General features: G+C 44.3%; 1 protein-coding gene across 5 annotated transcripts in view; it reads left to right on the top strand.

Moving 5' to 3' along the window:
• The window catches only part of ARID1A (AT-rich interaction domain 1A), a 68428-nt gene that overhangs the window by 14832 nt on the left and 39712 nt on the right, over positions 1-13884 (top strand). For all 5 annotated transcript variants that reach the window (XM_070458983.1, XM_070458981.1, XM_070458982.1 and 2 more), the window contains exons 2-4: positions 9514-9726; positions 11228-11680; positions 12952-13068. In XM_070458983.1, coding sequence (XP_070315084.1) covers positions 9514-9726; positions 11228-11680; positions 12952-13068 — 783 coding nt within the window. The remainder of the gene's footprint in view (positions 1-9513; positions 9727-11227; positions 11681-12951; positions 13069-13884) is intronic.

Here is a 13884-nt window from a genome sequence, read left to right on the forward strand (position 1 = left end):
GCCATGGAGTACTTTCTAATAGGAAAAGATGTATATATGTAAATAACCACAAATAACTATATAATTGTGATTAACACACTGGGAAAGTACCACCTTCAATAAATTATCTTCCAGCTATTTCATAAAGTAAATATTTAATGTATGATTATCTTGGCTAGTGGGTGACTTTGTACTTGGGATGGGTACCAGTCAGTTCTGATTCCCTTTCCCTCCACTGCTCCCGAGTCAAGTGTTACAGGAAATTCTCCATCTCAGATTCAGCTTGTAATGGGCTAGAGTCCATTGCTTCTGAGAGGCTCTTCTTTGTGTGGCTATGCATTGCAGGACATTTGGCATCCTGCTCCCCAGGTAACACATGCCAGTAACACTACAGAACCGCTGTGATAACCAAAAAGGCACTTTTCATACATTTGTTTCCAAACACTTCTCAGGGGCTCGTATTGTCCTGGTTGAACACTGCTGGACTTTACTGTCAGGATTCTTGGAAGGAGCTATTGAGCAAATTCCTTGGGAAGAACACTGAAAGTAGGCGGAGCTTGGGAACTGGACGGGCCAACTCTCTGGTGTCCGGCTTGTGTGCTTCTGTTTTTTAAGTAGGTATTTTGAAACTGCTTTCAGCTCCATTCTGCTTTTTCTCCTGTTGAAGGTGTAGAGAGGGAAGTGATTTGTTAACTTCTAGTTGACCACTTTGGGTTTCTGGTCTTGAGTCTGTGGGACCGGACCTTAACTATTCTGGTTTCTAAGCTTTATTGCTAGAAATTTGGGATTTGTGTAGGATGATAATAGCTAATATTTTAAGTTCTGGAGGATAGAGCAATCATTTAAACAGACACATGCTTTGTATTCTGTCTTGTAGCTTATATATTGTAGTCTAGGTTATAGACGTTAAACAAGATAAGTAAACTTTAGCATATAGTATGCTTAGTGATATGTGCTCAGGAGCAAAGTTAATCGGGTCAGCTGCGAGAAGTGTGCTGGATTGCAATTTTAAATAGACGCACCAGGGGAGGTCAGTTTGAAGTGATATTTTACGTGAGAGAGCTCACGTAATACCTGGAAGGAGAAAGAGTATTCCAAGTGGAGAGATCAGTGAGTAGAAAGACTCTGAGGCTGGAGCATGTCCAGCTGGTTTAAAGAACAGTGTCTTGTGTTGTTTTGTTTTAACACATTAACTTATTTCATTCAACCCTGAGGGTGCTACCACTGTCATCTCTATTCTGTTGATGTAGAAACTGAAGGACAGAGAAGTTGGAGGCAGAGCTCTTAGGACTGACCATGTTTAGCCAAAGCAGTTCCTCTCGACATGAACGCTGGTAGGAATTGCCAGGACCTACAGAATCCCACCTTCTCTTTCACAGTCTCCTTTCTTTTCCTCTTAAAGTGGGTAAGTGTGTTTTACATACAGGTGTCTTATGTTCCTTCCCAGAGCTTATGTTCTACTGTAGGGTATAGACAGTGAACAGGATAAATAAATAAAGCTTACAGTAATTATTAGTAATAGGTGCTTAGGTGGACAAGACAGTCAGGGATTGAGTATAAGAATTTGGGGAAATCTTAGCTTTGAGAGTGCTGCTTACTTGGGAATCTGAGTTCCATTCCTGGTTTTGCTCTATTGGCCGGGCACTGCCCTCTTCAGACCATTGTTTGGTTAAGGAAACCAAACGTGCATCTGAGTTCTCGAGTCGCTCTGTGCTGGAGATGGGAGGAGATTTGGAGGGAGGCCATGGAGCCCAAATGCTCCCAGACTGGACCTGAGAATCGCCTGAGGAGATTTCCTGGCCCTGTCCCAGAGCTGCTGGTTCAGAATCTGGAGGGAAGGATTCTAGTATGTAGCTGAGGAGGTTAAGGCACAACCTGGTTAGGACCTGCCCTGTGTCCCCAGTTGGTCAGAGAGCTGGGGTGGAAACCCAGTCGTTCTCTCAATCTGGTGTGCTCTCTTCACCATTCCGTTCTTGTTCAGTTGTTGTCTCGGGGCCTTGTGCGCCTCCGTGCTCAGTTGTGTCTGACTCTCTGTGACCCTGTGGATTGTAGCCCACCAGGCTCTTCTGTCCGTGGGATTTTCCAGGTGAGGACACTGGAGTGGGTTGCCATTTCCTCCTCCCAGGGACCTTCCCGACCCAACCCAGGGATCAGACGCGTAACTCCTGTGTCTCTTGCGTTGGAGGTGGATTCTTTACCACTGAGCCGTCGGGGAAGTCTTGTCTTGGGGCCTCACTGTTTTATATATTTTATCCCTATGTTTTAATAGTACCTTTCTCAAGAAGATGTGTGTCTTTCATAGAGGTTTTTGTAATTCATTGGAAATTGGGAGAACTTGGTTTGATAAGTTTGGTCTTTCAAAAAAGTGATCATCATTTTTGGAAGACCACTTTCTCTGTGAAAGGTGGCTAATGAAAGTGCTCTGAATGAGAAGAACTTTTATCATTTGTTGGGGAGTTTATTACTTTGATGCTCTAGCTGCTTTATTTGAAGGCCCTTTCAGAAACCAATGAAGAAATAAAGATGTATCAGCCACCTGGTTGTGGTTTTTCTGTCATATGCCTCTTTTGGATGGACAGCTGTGAGGTGGTTATTACAGTTGGCTCTCATAATCTGAAGATTCAATGACTTTCCTCCTCTGGTCTCTTTTTTCTACCTTTAGTGAGTTTTTTTTTTCCCTCCCCTGATCTTCTGGTTTGGAAGGATGGAGCTCAATAGCCTCTGAGCCTGGACAAGCCAGGCATCCTTTCTTGTTCTCTTGTCATTTTCGAGACAGTGTGGATTGGAAGGTCCTGAGTCTGTTTTCTGGTTGCAGCCCCTCCTAGGGGTTCCATGAGGTTGATGCTTCAGGCGATGTCTTTGAAATGAGCTCTTACTTAAGGCTGCAAAGAGGAATGTGCCCTGATCTTCAGGAATCACTTCAGTAAACAGAATGGGGGTAGGTAGAACTTTTCATTTGACTTTGGATTTTTTATTTGTAGTCAGTGTGAACGTGTACAGAACTTTGAAAGAATTTTTTAACTGTCTCTTTGGAGTGGTAGTTGTAAACTAGTGTAGGTAATTCCTCTTTCACCACAGGCGTATGACCAGTTTGTTGAGAACTTGAATGAATTAGAACTAAAATGAAAGAATTTTCAGTCTCTTGTGAAGTAGAAAAAGGGGGTGTGATTCTCAGGTTATGAATGATAAGACATATAGGCTGAATGGGTTGCTTTCCTGGGTCAGGTATGGGTAGATTTGATGAGAGATTTTCACTATCAATTTAGATTCAGGAAATCATCAGTGAATGCCTCTGGTGAGACCAGATAGGAAGTAAAGAATCTCTTACTGCCCTGGGTCACATTATCGGTGGGGAAATGACTGCTTAACTGCAAGACAAAACGAAAAGGAAGGAATCTCCTTATTGTCAGAGGCAGGATCTGGGATGGAACTAAATAAGCAGGTTTCTGGGCAATTTATCTGTGATGGGGGTTGGGCTCCTAGGCCAGTCCTCAAAGCCTTGGAGTGTGCTGGAGGAGTGAGAGATGAGTGGGTGAGGGTACAGATGTCTGTGTGGCCGGGGAGGGGAGCACAGCAAGAGTGATTTATGCTGGGCAGCTCGTGTGGCTCGGGGTGCAAAGGGCGGTTCTGTTTATGGAAGTCTACTCTGTCCTTCCTTAGATATGAGTGGGACCACGTGGAGCTTGCGGGGAAGCCGGGAGCCCTTAACTTTTTTTACTTGTCCCTGCCTGGAATGCTGCTCAGTAGGGGAGGGTCCCACACGGGAACTGGATCAACAGCTGCCGCCCGTCCCTATAATCACAGGAAGCTGAGGCCGGGTGCCTTTGTATGGAGCACCGCAGCCAGACAATAGTTTGTGCTGGCGGGGCCATGTGGCGCGTCACGTGACCTGGGGCTGTTTTCTGCCGGGGTCCTTACCCATCTGTTCTCTCGGCTCTTTCTGGGTTATCAGGCGCCAGTCCAAGTCCTCCCAGGCAGCCAGCTTCATGGCCAGAGATTACGAGCACTAACCTTCCTGGCAGGGGCGGTATGGCTTCGCGTTTATGCAGATTAGCCATGTGTTTCTCACTTCAAGGCGTTCCACAGGAAAAGCCTTTTCCTGTGTTTGGCTCTCAGTGGGCGGTTCCCAGCTTACTGTACTGGGACTCGGCGAGCAGCAGGCGTGCACGAGAGGGATCACAGTACACTGGCCCCCTCCCATTCCACCTCCAGCGCTACGTCACCACAACACAACCGCTCGCGCGCTCATACTGTTGGTGTCATTCATTCGGTGCCAAGATTGCTTTAAAAAATTCCCTTGGCCCCAGTTCAAACAGGAGTACAGCTGGGATGTGTTAGATTTTAGGCAGTCTGCCCTCAATTTGAGATGAGTTATAAATAGCAGTGCCGACTTCCTTAACTACCGCTCTCTGAGGTAAAATGCAGGTTAATTACTGTGGGAATCAATTAGGGGGTTCTTTCTGTTAAAGAGCCAGGGATGCTTTTTTTTTTATTGTTATTATTAAAAGTCATACAACAAATCTGGCCAGGAATAAATTTGAAAGCACAAGGAGTAAGAAATGATATTCTAGGTTTCTTCCGGCCCCAACTAGTTGGCATTTAGGATGACAGGACGAGTGGCAGTCAAGACTTCTGCTTGCTGATGGACGCATTTGGGGCAGCCCCCGGCCCATCCCTCTCTGATCATGTTTTTGCTGGTCCTTGGGTACCAAGTCTGGCTCCTTTGGTTTGCTGCCTGGTCACTTCTTTCTGCAGCTTTGGATTGGGACTGAAACCTGGAGCTTTTCTCAGTGGAGCTTTTATTTCAAGAAAATTAAGAAGTTTCTCTTTCCTGTTGCCCCTGCCATGTGGTGTGGTGCGTTTTGATGAATTGTATATCTTTTGCTTGGTAGTTGGGTCCTTGGTCCTGCCCTATCTGCTGGCTTCTGAACCAGTCGTGATCACAAGTTGGAGAATTTGGAAGTCAAGTGTGTTATATCTCAGCTACCCCTTAGGTGGTTATGGCTTCCCTTGGTGCAATAAGAAGCTGTAAGGGATTCCATTAGCCCTCTGATCTGGTGGGGTTTTAATTCCATTTGCTTAGAGGAGGGGGACTCTATGCAAGTGGTGAGTCTAAGTTGTTTGTTCTGAATATATTCAAAGGGTCCAGCCTGCCAGGCATCCTTTTTCTTTTGATGCCCCTAAACAGCATCTTTTGATGCATTTCATTTGGCAGGCAGTTTGTAACACGTCCAGTGATCTGGAAAGAGATAAGTGGTGAATGGAGATGGGGGTTTTCTTATGGCTCTTTTCCTCTGTTTTATTTTTATTTTTATGAATGCAGTAGAGTATATAGCAGGGGGCCCCGACTTCCCTGATCAAGGGGGCAGCATTTTCCTCTCAATTATGTGTCTTTGTGGCAGAGCCTTTGCTTTTGAAGTGTAATCACAGTAATCTACCCCCGTGGTTTCCCATTGAAAGGATTTCCTCTCTGTCTCTCCCAGAGTGGAACCTCTGGCTCTTTGGTATTTCCCATCCTCTGCCTCTTCCTGGGTGCCTGCAGACTGCTGATACTGGTTTTTCTGTCTTGCATGTAGTGGGATTTTTTTCTGGTCTACAATTGCTACTTTGCAATAAAACCGATTAGTGAAGATTTAAGGCCCCCTTCTCTGTTACAAAAGATTGGAAGATGACATTTCATCTATAACTGCAAGTTACAGATCTTTCACAATGGTTTTAAATGTCAGAAGTGTGAGTTCAGTCCCTGCCCACCTCCCCTCCTAATATGAGCAGATGTTGAACTTTCACATGAGACCAAAGTAATCTGATTGAACTGAATACATTTTAGTTTGCTAAGCTGTGTATTCTCTTGAAGGGAGGGGGTCAGAAATCTCATGTCCAGGAAAAAGTCTTCATTTCATTTTTTTTAAGACTAAGAATTTCTTTAACTTGCATTTATTTTTGGTCTGCAAGGAATTTCTTCTTAATGGAAGAATCCTTGAACCCTTTATTAACTAGCCCCTACGTTAGTAACTGTCCTTAATTGGGAGTGCAGTCCCCCTGATATGAGAGAGGAAAAAGTAAGCTGCCTTTAGCCTTTTTGTTTTTTAAGCAGTGTGTTTGTGGACACCTGTGTAGTTTGATGACCTCTCTGGTTGTAGGGTAGCACCCACGATTCTCCTCAGAAGTGTGCTCATTCTTTGACTGCTTGTTCTACCCTCCCTTCTGCTTTTTCAGTCCCATCCCTATTTTCTTCTGCCCTCAGAGTCGTAACCTAGTTTAGGGTTTAGCAGTGCCCCTGATCCTTTGACTCGATGGTTTAATCTAGGCTTTCCACCCGTGGTATCCTCTACCGCTTCCTAAAGTAAGACAACCTGGCACATTGAAGTTCCCGAACCCTAGTTCTGCAGATGGGGTCTTGGGGGGGACTTTGAAATAAAATACCTGGTCTCTGACTTCCAAGAACTTAGCCTTGAGAGGTGCAGTCGGTTAGCTGGACGACTAAGTGCTCAACTTGTGCTTGTGACTGGTTTTACAGCAGGACCTTTAGAAATGTGAAAGAGCAGAATGTGCTAAAGAACTGGGAAGTGGCTTCATGTTGAAGGGTTGAGTTTCTGCTGGTGGAAGCCATTGTGGGCAGGAAGGTGGGGCAGGATACAGTTGCATGGAGCTGAACAGTGGAAAGTTTGGCATGAGGCTGAAAAATGTGAAGAACCGGAGCACACTGTGGCAGACTTTAGAGCCAGGCAGAAGCACTATTTATCATTAATGATAATAGCTACTATTCATTCGGTGTTTTAAGTACCAGGCACTGTGTGAAGTGTGTTATGTGCATTTTAGATAAAGAACTGATGTGTTCAGGGTCAAACAGTGATAGTTAGGTTTTGAACTCAAGTCTATCAATTTACTATGTTCTTTGCTCTTTTCGTTTGATACAGTACATGATGCAGTAGGTGGGAAGTTTGGAGCTGTTGTTGAACAGGGAGAAGTGCAGATGATTTGTGAGTGTTCTAAAACTGCAGTCCAGTATGATAGCCACCAGCTACGTGTGGTTATTTGAATTTAATTAAAAGTAAATAAAAATAATTCAGTTCCTCAGTCACTCTAGGCATATTTGAAGTACTTAATAGTTATATAACACAGAACGTTTTATTGGGCGTGTTTCTCTAGATCACTGGTTCTCAGCTAGTAATATATATTAGAACTGGGGAATTTCCTGGCGGTCCAGTGATGAGGACTTGGCGCTTTCACTGCTGTGGCCTGGGTCCAATCCCTGGTTAAGAAATTAAGACTAAGGTCACTCAAGCTATGCATCTCAGTGTGCATGTGCAGTCCAATATGCACATACTGGAATCATCCAGGGATCTTAGGGGATTCGAGGGGAGAGAGCCCAAGGCTTTCTGGACCCACTAAGTTGAAATCTCTAGGGACAGGCCCAGGCATTTGTGAAGCTTCACAGAAAACTCTGATCTGTAGCCCTGGTTAATAGCTGCTGCTCTAGAAGCTTCATAGTAACCATGGTAGTGACTGCCCCTTGTGTGTTGGGGAGACCTGGACTGGCAGAGATACCCAGAGTGGGCTGGTCTCTGTTCAGCAAATGTAGTCTCTTCACCTGGGGGCCACATGGAAAGCAGCTGCAGTCTAGGATAAAATGGGAATCTCCTTGTCATCTGCAGCATGATGTGGCTGTGTAAGGCCCAGAGTCCTTGTAAGAGAGAATGGTGGTATTCTGGCTCCATTGCCAGGTGTATCTGGGTGTATCATGTGATCTTCTCACATGATATTTATTACTCACTGGTGCAGTTGTTGAATTTGAATTTCCCAAAAGAATGCATGTAGCTCCAAAATTATGATCGGAAATGTTGTTGGAGCTTCTGATACCAAGGCTGCACTGGGCAAAATTGTTCAGTTATGGTTGTTGAAAAGAGCATTTTAATAATATTGATATGTAATAGTGATTTGGGACATGGTTTTACTATGATTCTCATAGTTTAGAAACTTGGAGAGTATTCTCATGATCCGTGTTACCTTTAAGGCTGAGATTTGAGAGATCTTTGCTTCTGCTTTTTTTCTGTTGATATTTAGAGGAATAGTCTCTGTGGCTTTTTAATCTTAGCTATTTTCTTCAAGACAGCTCAACTTCCTCTATCATAAAACACTTAGGTGTAGTATGCTACCAAAAAATAAAGGGGGATACGTACAGAGAACCAATTACTTGAGTGCCCCTCCCCTTATTTTTGAGGTTTTTTTTTTCTTTTTTTTAAGGCTAAAGTAATGTATTAATTAGAGAATAATAGAACCAGAAGGGACCCGTGGTGTCATCTCGGTCAGTGGTTCTCAGTGTGGTGGTCCCTGGACCAGCAACGTCAGCATCACCTGAACACTGTTATAAATGCACATCCTAGGCCCAGCCCTGAACCTCCAGAATCAGACTTGGGGAGTAGGTTCCAGCAGTGTGCATTTTAACCAGCCCTCCAGGTGATTCTGAAAGTATTCTAAAGTTTTGAGAACCTCTGAATTCCGTAATTTGAAGTTACTGATATTCAGGTCCATGGTATTAGTATCTGCTACCCACCCCCAATTTAAGATTCAGTTTTCAAGTTTTATGTCAGGTCCAGGCCTGCTCTGCAACCAGGGTGTACCTAGTTAAGTGCTTGGAGACACTCCCTCCTCGCCTTCTCACCCCCAGTAGACATGGTTGGGTGTCTTGGGGAGGGGAAAGTGTGCCAGGGCTCTGTTCTATGCAGCTCCAGTAAGGTAAAGTGGGGTCAGAAAATGAATGAGTTGATTGATCGTGTTGCACCGTAAAGAGCTGAAAGTTATGTTTGTAGCCAAATACCTATGAATTGAACTCTCATTATTGGTACCTCTGTATCTTGCTCTTTAAAGGGATGTAAGTTCTACCCGCCTTGCCACTCTCAAGGAGGTGAACTTGTCAGTTGAGTTGTACAAGGCTCTTAAGTAAATTCATGGTCACAATTCCCTCAGCAACAGTAACTTAACTATGTTACCCATTTGGAAGAAAGCATAGATTTAAGTGCTTGTGCCATAGTACAAATGGGCTACTGATTTGCAAGGAAATAAGATTTCACCATTTAAAGACTAAAAACATCTAGATGCTTGTATATTTAATTTACCAACCACAGTGTTGAAGCATCAGTTTTGGTATTACTGAACAAGATCATGGCAGAGTATAGTGACACCAACCCCTCCCAACTAAAGGGCCTGTGTTCTTGTTTTCTATACCATAGAGTCCATGTATTCATTGCTCTGTACCTGGCCTGTTCCTTGGGTCTCAAGCAGTACCATAGTTATAAGGTAGAATATAGCTTACAAGATGCTTTCATAAACGGGTGGTGTTTCTCTTTCACATATGACAAAATCCAGTTCTGAAGAAGGTTAAATGACTTGTCCAAGGGTTACTGGGTATATACCATTACTTTTTCATAGTAACTGTTTTCCTCTATGGTATACAGACTTGTATGCCTAGGTTGTGTTCATATTGGCCAGAGGCCATCAAAGCTTCAGGTTAATGAAATGCTCTTTATTTTGTAGCCATCCAGTCCAATGGATCAGATGGGCAAGATGAGACCTCAGCCATATGGCGGGACTAACCCATACTCGCAACAACAGGGACCTCCATCAGGACCGCAGCAAGGACATGGGTACCCAGGGCAGCCATATGGGTCCCAGACCCCACAGCGGTACCCGATGACCATGCAGGGCCGAGCGCAGAGTACCATGGGCGGCCTCTCTTATGCACAGCAGGTAGATGGTTACTCCAATGACCTTAATCCTTGTTGCTGTCCAAGATCTAGTCTTGAGCTGTAGGATCAGAATGTGTCTTTGGTTTCTAAACCCCTTGAAAGGAACATAGGACAGCTGACTCAATTTCAGTCTGCTACGTACAGGGCCGAGGTTGTGGTCATCATAGCATGTATACTTGAAGGAAAACTGCTCCCTGGCCACTTCCTATACATAGCTGTCTTCTTTGACCTGGCTGGCCTGCTTGTATCCACTGTGTGGCTATCTCTGAAGGAGGTAGAAAGAAAGAAAAAGGCAGTAGCTGAACACCAATCCACTGCTACCAAGAAAAACCACTCGTACCATGTGTCCTGGGGAGAGAAGTGTTAGTTGCTCAGTCGTGTCCAACTCTTTGCAGCCCCATGGACTGTAGCCCACCAGGCTCCTCTGTCCATGGAATTCTCCAGGCAAGAATACTGGAGTGGGTTGCCATTTTCCTCCTCCAGGGGCTCTCCTGACCCAGGGATGAAACCCAGGTCTCCTGCACTGCAGGCAGATTCCTTACCGTCTGAGCCGCCTGGAAAGACGAGGGGAGAAGAGGCCTTTTGTATTTCTCAAGGCCTTCAACACACAGCTGTCTGGTTTGCAGTGAATACGTAGAAGAGACTGGGAGTGGCAGGGAAGGGGAGATTGAATAGTAAAGGTGCTATTACAAGCATTAAGATTCTACTCATCTCCTTTGGTCTGACCATCCGCACCATCATCTTTTTATCACCATTTTTTTTGTTTGTTTTGACAGCATTTTCTATCATTTATATGTGAGTTGAAAATGGTGTGAGGAATAGAATATTAAACCTAACTTTATTTCTAAGACTGTGAAGCAAAGTATGCCCTTAAATATAATTGCCTTTTTTTCCCCCCACTGAGAAAATAGAGGAGATTTGGGGTGAATATTGGTCTTTTTTCTTTCCTAGTTGGCCAGATGTATCCCTCGTGCCTAGAATAGTGCCTGGTACAAGTAAGCAAGTAGGCTCTCAGATACTTTATGAATAAAGACAAAGTGAAAAAGAGAACCAGAGTAGTTCAGTCATTGGCATACCATCTAGACTACTAAATCCTAGGTTTTTCAGTTGACTGAGCCAGTCTGCTAGTGACTCTTCATTGTGGCTAGGATACAGATTCCTAGCGCTTATAAAAACAGTTTAGGCCATGATAAAAAAGAGTAGTCTCATTGGTGAAGACAGCTGTTCTTGAACTCTTGTAAGTTGCCCAAATTTTTATTAAATAGTGTAAATTTTCCATGGATGAATGTCGTCCATCTGTAAACAAACCAACCTTGTAACCCAGCTTGGCTGAGCCTCCTGGCTCAGTTTAACAGGGTTGGTAGAAAAACCCTGGGCCTTCCAAGTGTGAGGCTTGGCTTGCCTTCTTTCTGTACCCATCTTCAGGGCATAGCTTCTGGCAGAATACCTCACGTTTCTTCATTCAGAAGTGTCAGTGCTAAAAGCATCCTTTCCTTTTACAGATTCCTCCTTATGGACAGCAAGGCCCCAGCGGGTATGGTCAGCAGGGCCAGACTCCGTATTACAACCAGCAAAGTCCTCACCCCCAGCAACAGCAGCCGCCCTATTCCCAGCAGCCACCGTCCCAGACCCCCCATGCCCAGCCTTCGTATCAGCAGCAGCCTCAGTCTCAGCCACCGCAGCTCCAGTCCTCTCAGCCTCCGTACTCCCAGCAGCCATCCCAGCCTCCCCATCAGCCGTCCCCGACTCCATACCCCTCCCAGCAGTCCAGCACCCAGCAGCACCCCCAGAGCCAGCCCCCCTACTCACAGCCGCAGGCACAGTCTCCTTACCAGCAGCAGCAACCTCAGCAGCCAGCATCCTCGACGCTTTCCCAGCAGGCTGCGTACCCTCAGCCCCAGTCTCAGCAGTCACAGCAAACTGCCTACTCCCAGCAGCGCTTCCCTCCACCGCAGGTAAGATGCGTCCTCCCTCCATGTGACCGCAGACTTTGGGGGTTGGTGTCATGAGAACTTTGCCACACAAATTGGTTCTCTAACTGAACTAGCTGCATAAAAACTTGTAGCTCTCTTTACTAATAGGGCAGTGGAAAGTTGCATAGACAGACAAGAATAAAAGATAATGGACTAGTTTTTGTTTGTTTTTTTTTAAACTGAGCATTCAGAATTGAGCATCCAAGTGAGTTTGGTGTTTTTTAAAACAGTCACTTTGGGAGACTGTACTGTACTTCCATGCAGCTGCCGTTCTGTTCTGCTATTACTCAAAATATTTTGGACCCCTTCATTTGACATTGCTATCAGGGCTGATATAACATTCTTTAGAATATTCTTAGTGGTGAAAGTGAAAGTCGCTCAGTCGTGTCCAACTCTTTGCGATCCCATGGACTGTAGCCTGCCAGGCTCCTCTGCCCATGGAATTCTCCAGGCAAGAAAACTGGAGTAGGTAGCCATTCCCTTCTCCAGGAGATCTTCCCAACCCAGGGATTGAACCTCGGTCTCCTGGCACATTGCAGGCAGATTCTTCACCAACTAAGCCACCAGGGAAGCCCGTTCAAAGTTGTAGCAAATACTTTTATTTTTTTTGAGAGTGAATTTTGGGAAATAGCTAAAATTCATTTGTAGCAATGTCTGTGAACAAGTTAGGTGATAAAAGTCTGAAAATAACAATTTGGCCTTTATTCTCTAAAGAGCAAAAAGGAGAAATGACTGAATGATGACAAGTCCCCTAAAGATTTTGTTCATTGGTGGCACTGTTGGAGTCTTATCCCAGGCCAGTGCCTTTAAAGGAAGCAATACTCATTTTAATGCAGAGGTTCTAGTATGAGTTTTTTGTTGGTGTTTTGAAATCAGTTGGTCTCTTTCCTTGATAGATACAATTAGTAGTTAGCTAGATTTGAGCCTTTATTCCCAAAGAACAGTTTTCTGTCTGTGGTGATAAATGGTCAGCAGTGCCATCAGAGAGTCTTATGTCCACTGTTGACTTTTTTTTTTTTTTTTTAATAATTCTTCATCATGAGTTTCTATTTACTCCAAATAGTAACTGTTGACATTCTTAAGAGCCACAGTTTGTATTTTTCTGCCTTTGAATAGTATTGTGTGCGAGTGGTCAGTCTCTCAAACCCAGTTTCCCCTGTGTGATAGAGTCATATGGCCCTTTTCACCATGAAGCACGCTGGCCTGGTTTATCAATAACCAGGCTCTCACAGCTTTTGTTTCTCTTGTTTTAGGAGTTATCTCAAGATTCATTTGGGTCTCAGGCATCCTCAGCCCCCTCAATGACCTCCAGTAAGGGAGGGCAAGAAGATATGAACCTGAGTCTTCAGTCAAGACCTTCAAGCTTGCCTGTGAGTATTTCTGCCAGCCTCTAAAAGCTGATGAGGGCAGAGAGAAAAGCAGCGAAGACCGGTTTCTTTCTGATTGGATGTTTGGGTGGTATTTGAGCTAAATGAATGATGAACTATTCCTTAAATTCAAGCTCAGAATTCTGAATATGAATTGGTGGACTGACTTTATAGAATGTCTGTTTTGGTTTCCTGCCCAGGGAAGAATATATTTGTGATCTCTGTTCAGAGATCTCAACATTGTTTAAATGGTTTTTGTTGTTGTTGTTTGTTAAATCTTGGGCTCTTGGGCACAGACGCAACTGAGGGATAGAGAAGATGGAAATGATAGAAGCACTGTCTGCTCTCCATCAAAGCTGAGAAAAAGCTCAGTGTTTTTTGCTTTTTTCTATATCTTACTTTTGAAGGCTAAATTTTTAAGTATCTGTCTTAACTTTTAGCTAGGCGGTAGAATCTGGAGTGCGTTCAGCATGGATTGTCACGTTTGAGCATGGAGGAGTAAAAGCAGATTTTCTAGTTGTTTTATGTGAATAGGTGCTTGATGCAGTGTTTATAGAATGGATGGATGGTATCCTGAAAAAGACAGTATGGTCTGCTGATGAAGAGCTTGGGCTCTAGAGCCCTGGATCTGCATTTTGACTCTGCCACTAACTGTAGCCTTGAGCAAGTCACTTAATCTGTCCATGTCTTAGCTTTTGCATCTGTAAAATGAAACTAAAAGTACACACTTCATAGAGAGGTTAATATTAAATTAGTATAAAGAGAGTGTTGGTGCTTGTAGGCCCTCCATAAACATCGGCTCTAATGACCATCATCTTG

The sequence above is a fragment of the Odocoileus virginianus genome, chromosome 30 (assembly GCF_023699985.2).
Source record: "Odocoileus virginianus isolate 20LAN1187 ecotype Illinois chromosome 30, Ovbor_1.2, whole genome shotgun sequence".
Taxonomy (NCBI): domain Eukaryota; kingdom Metazoa; phylum Chordata; class Mammalia; order Artiodactyla; family Cervidae; genus Odocoileus; species Odocoileus virginianus.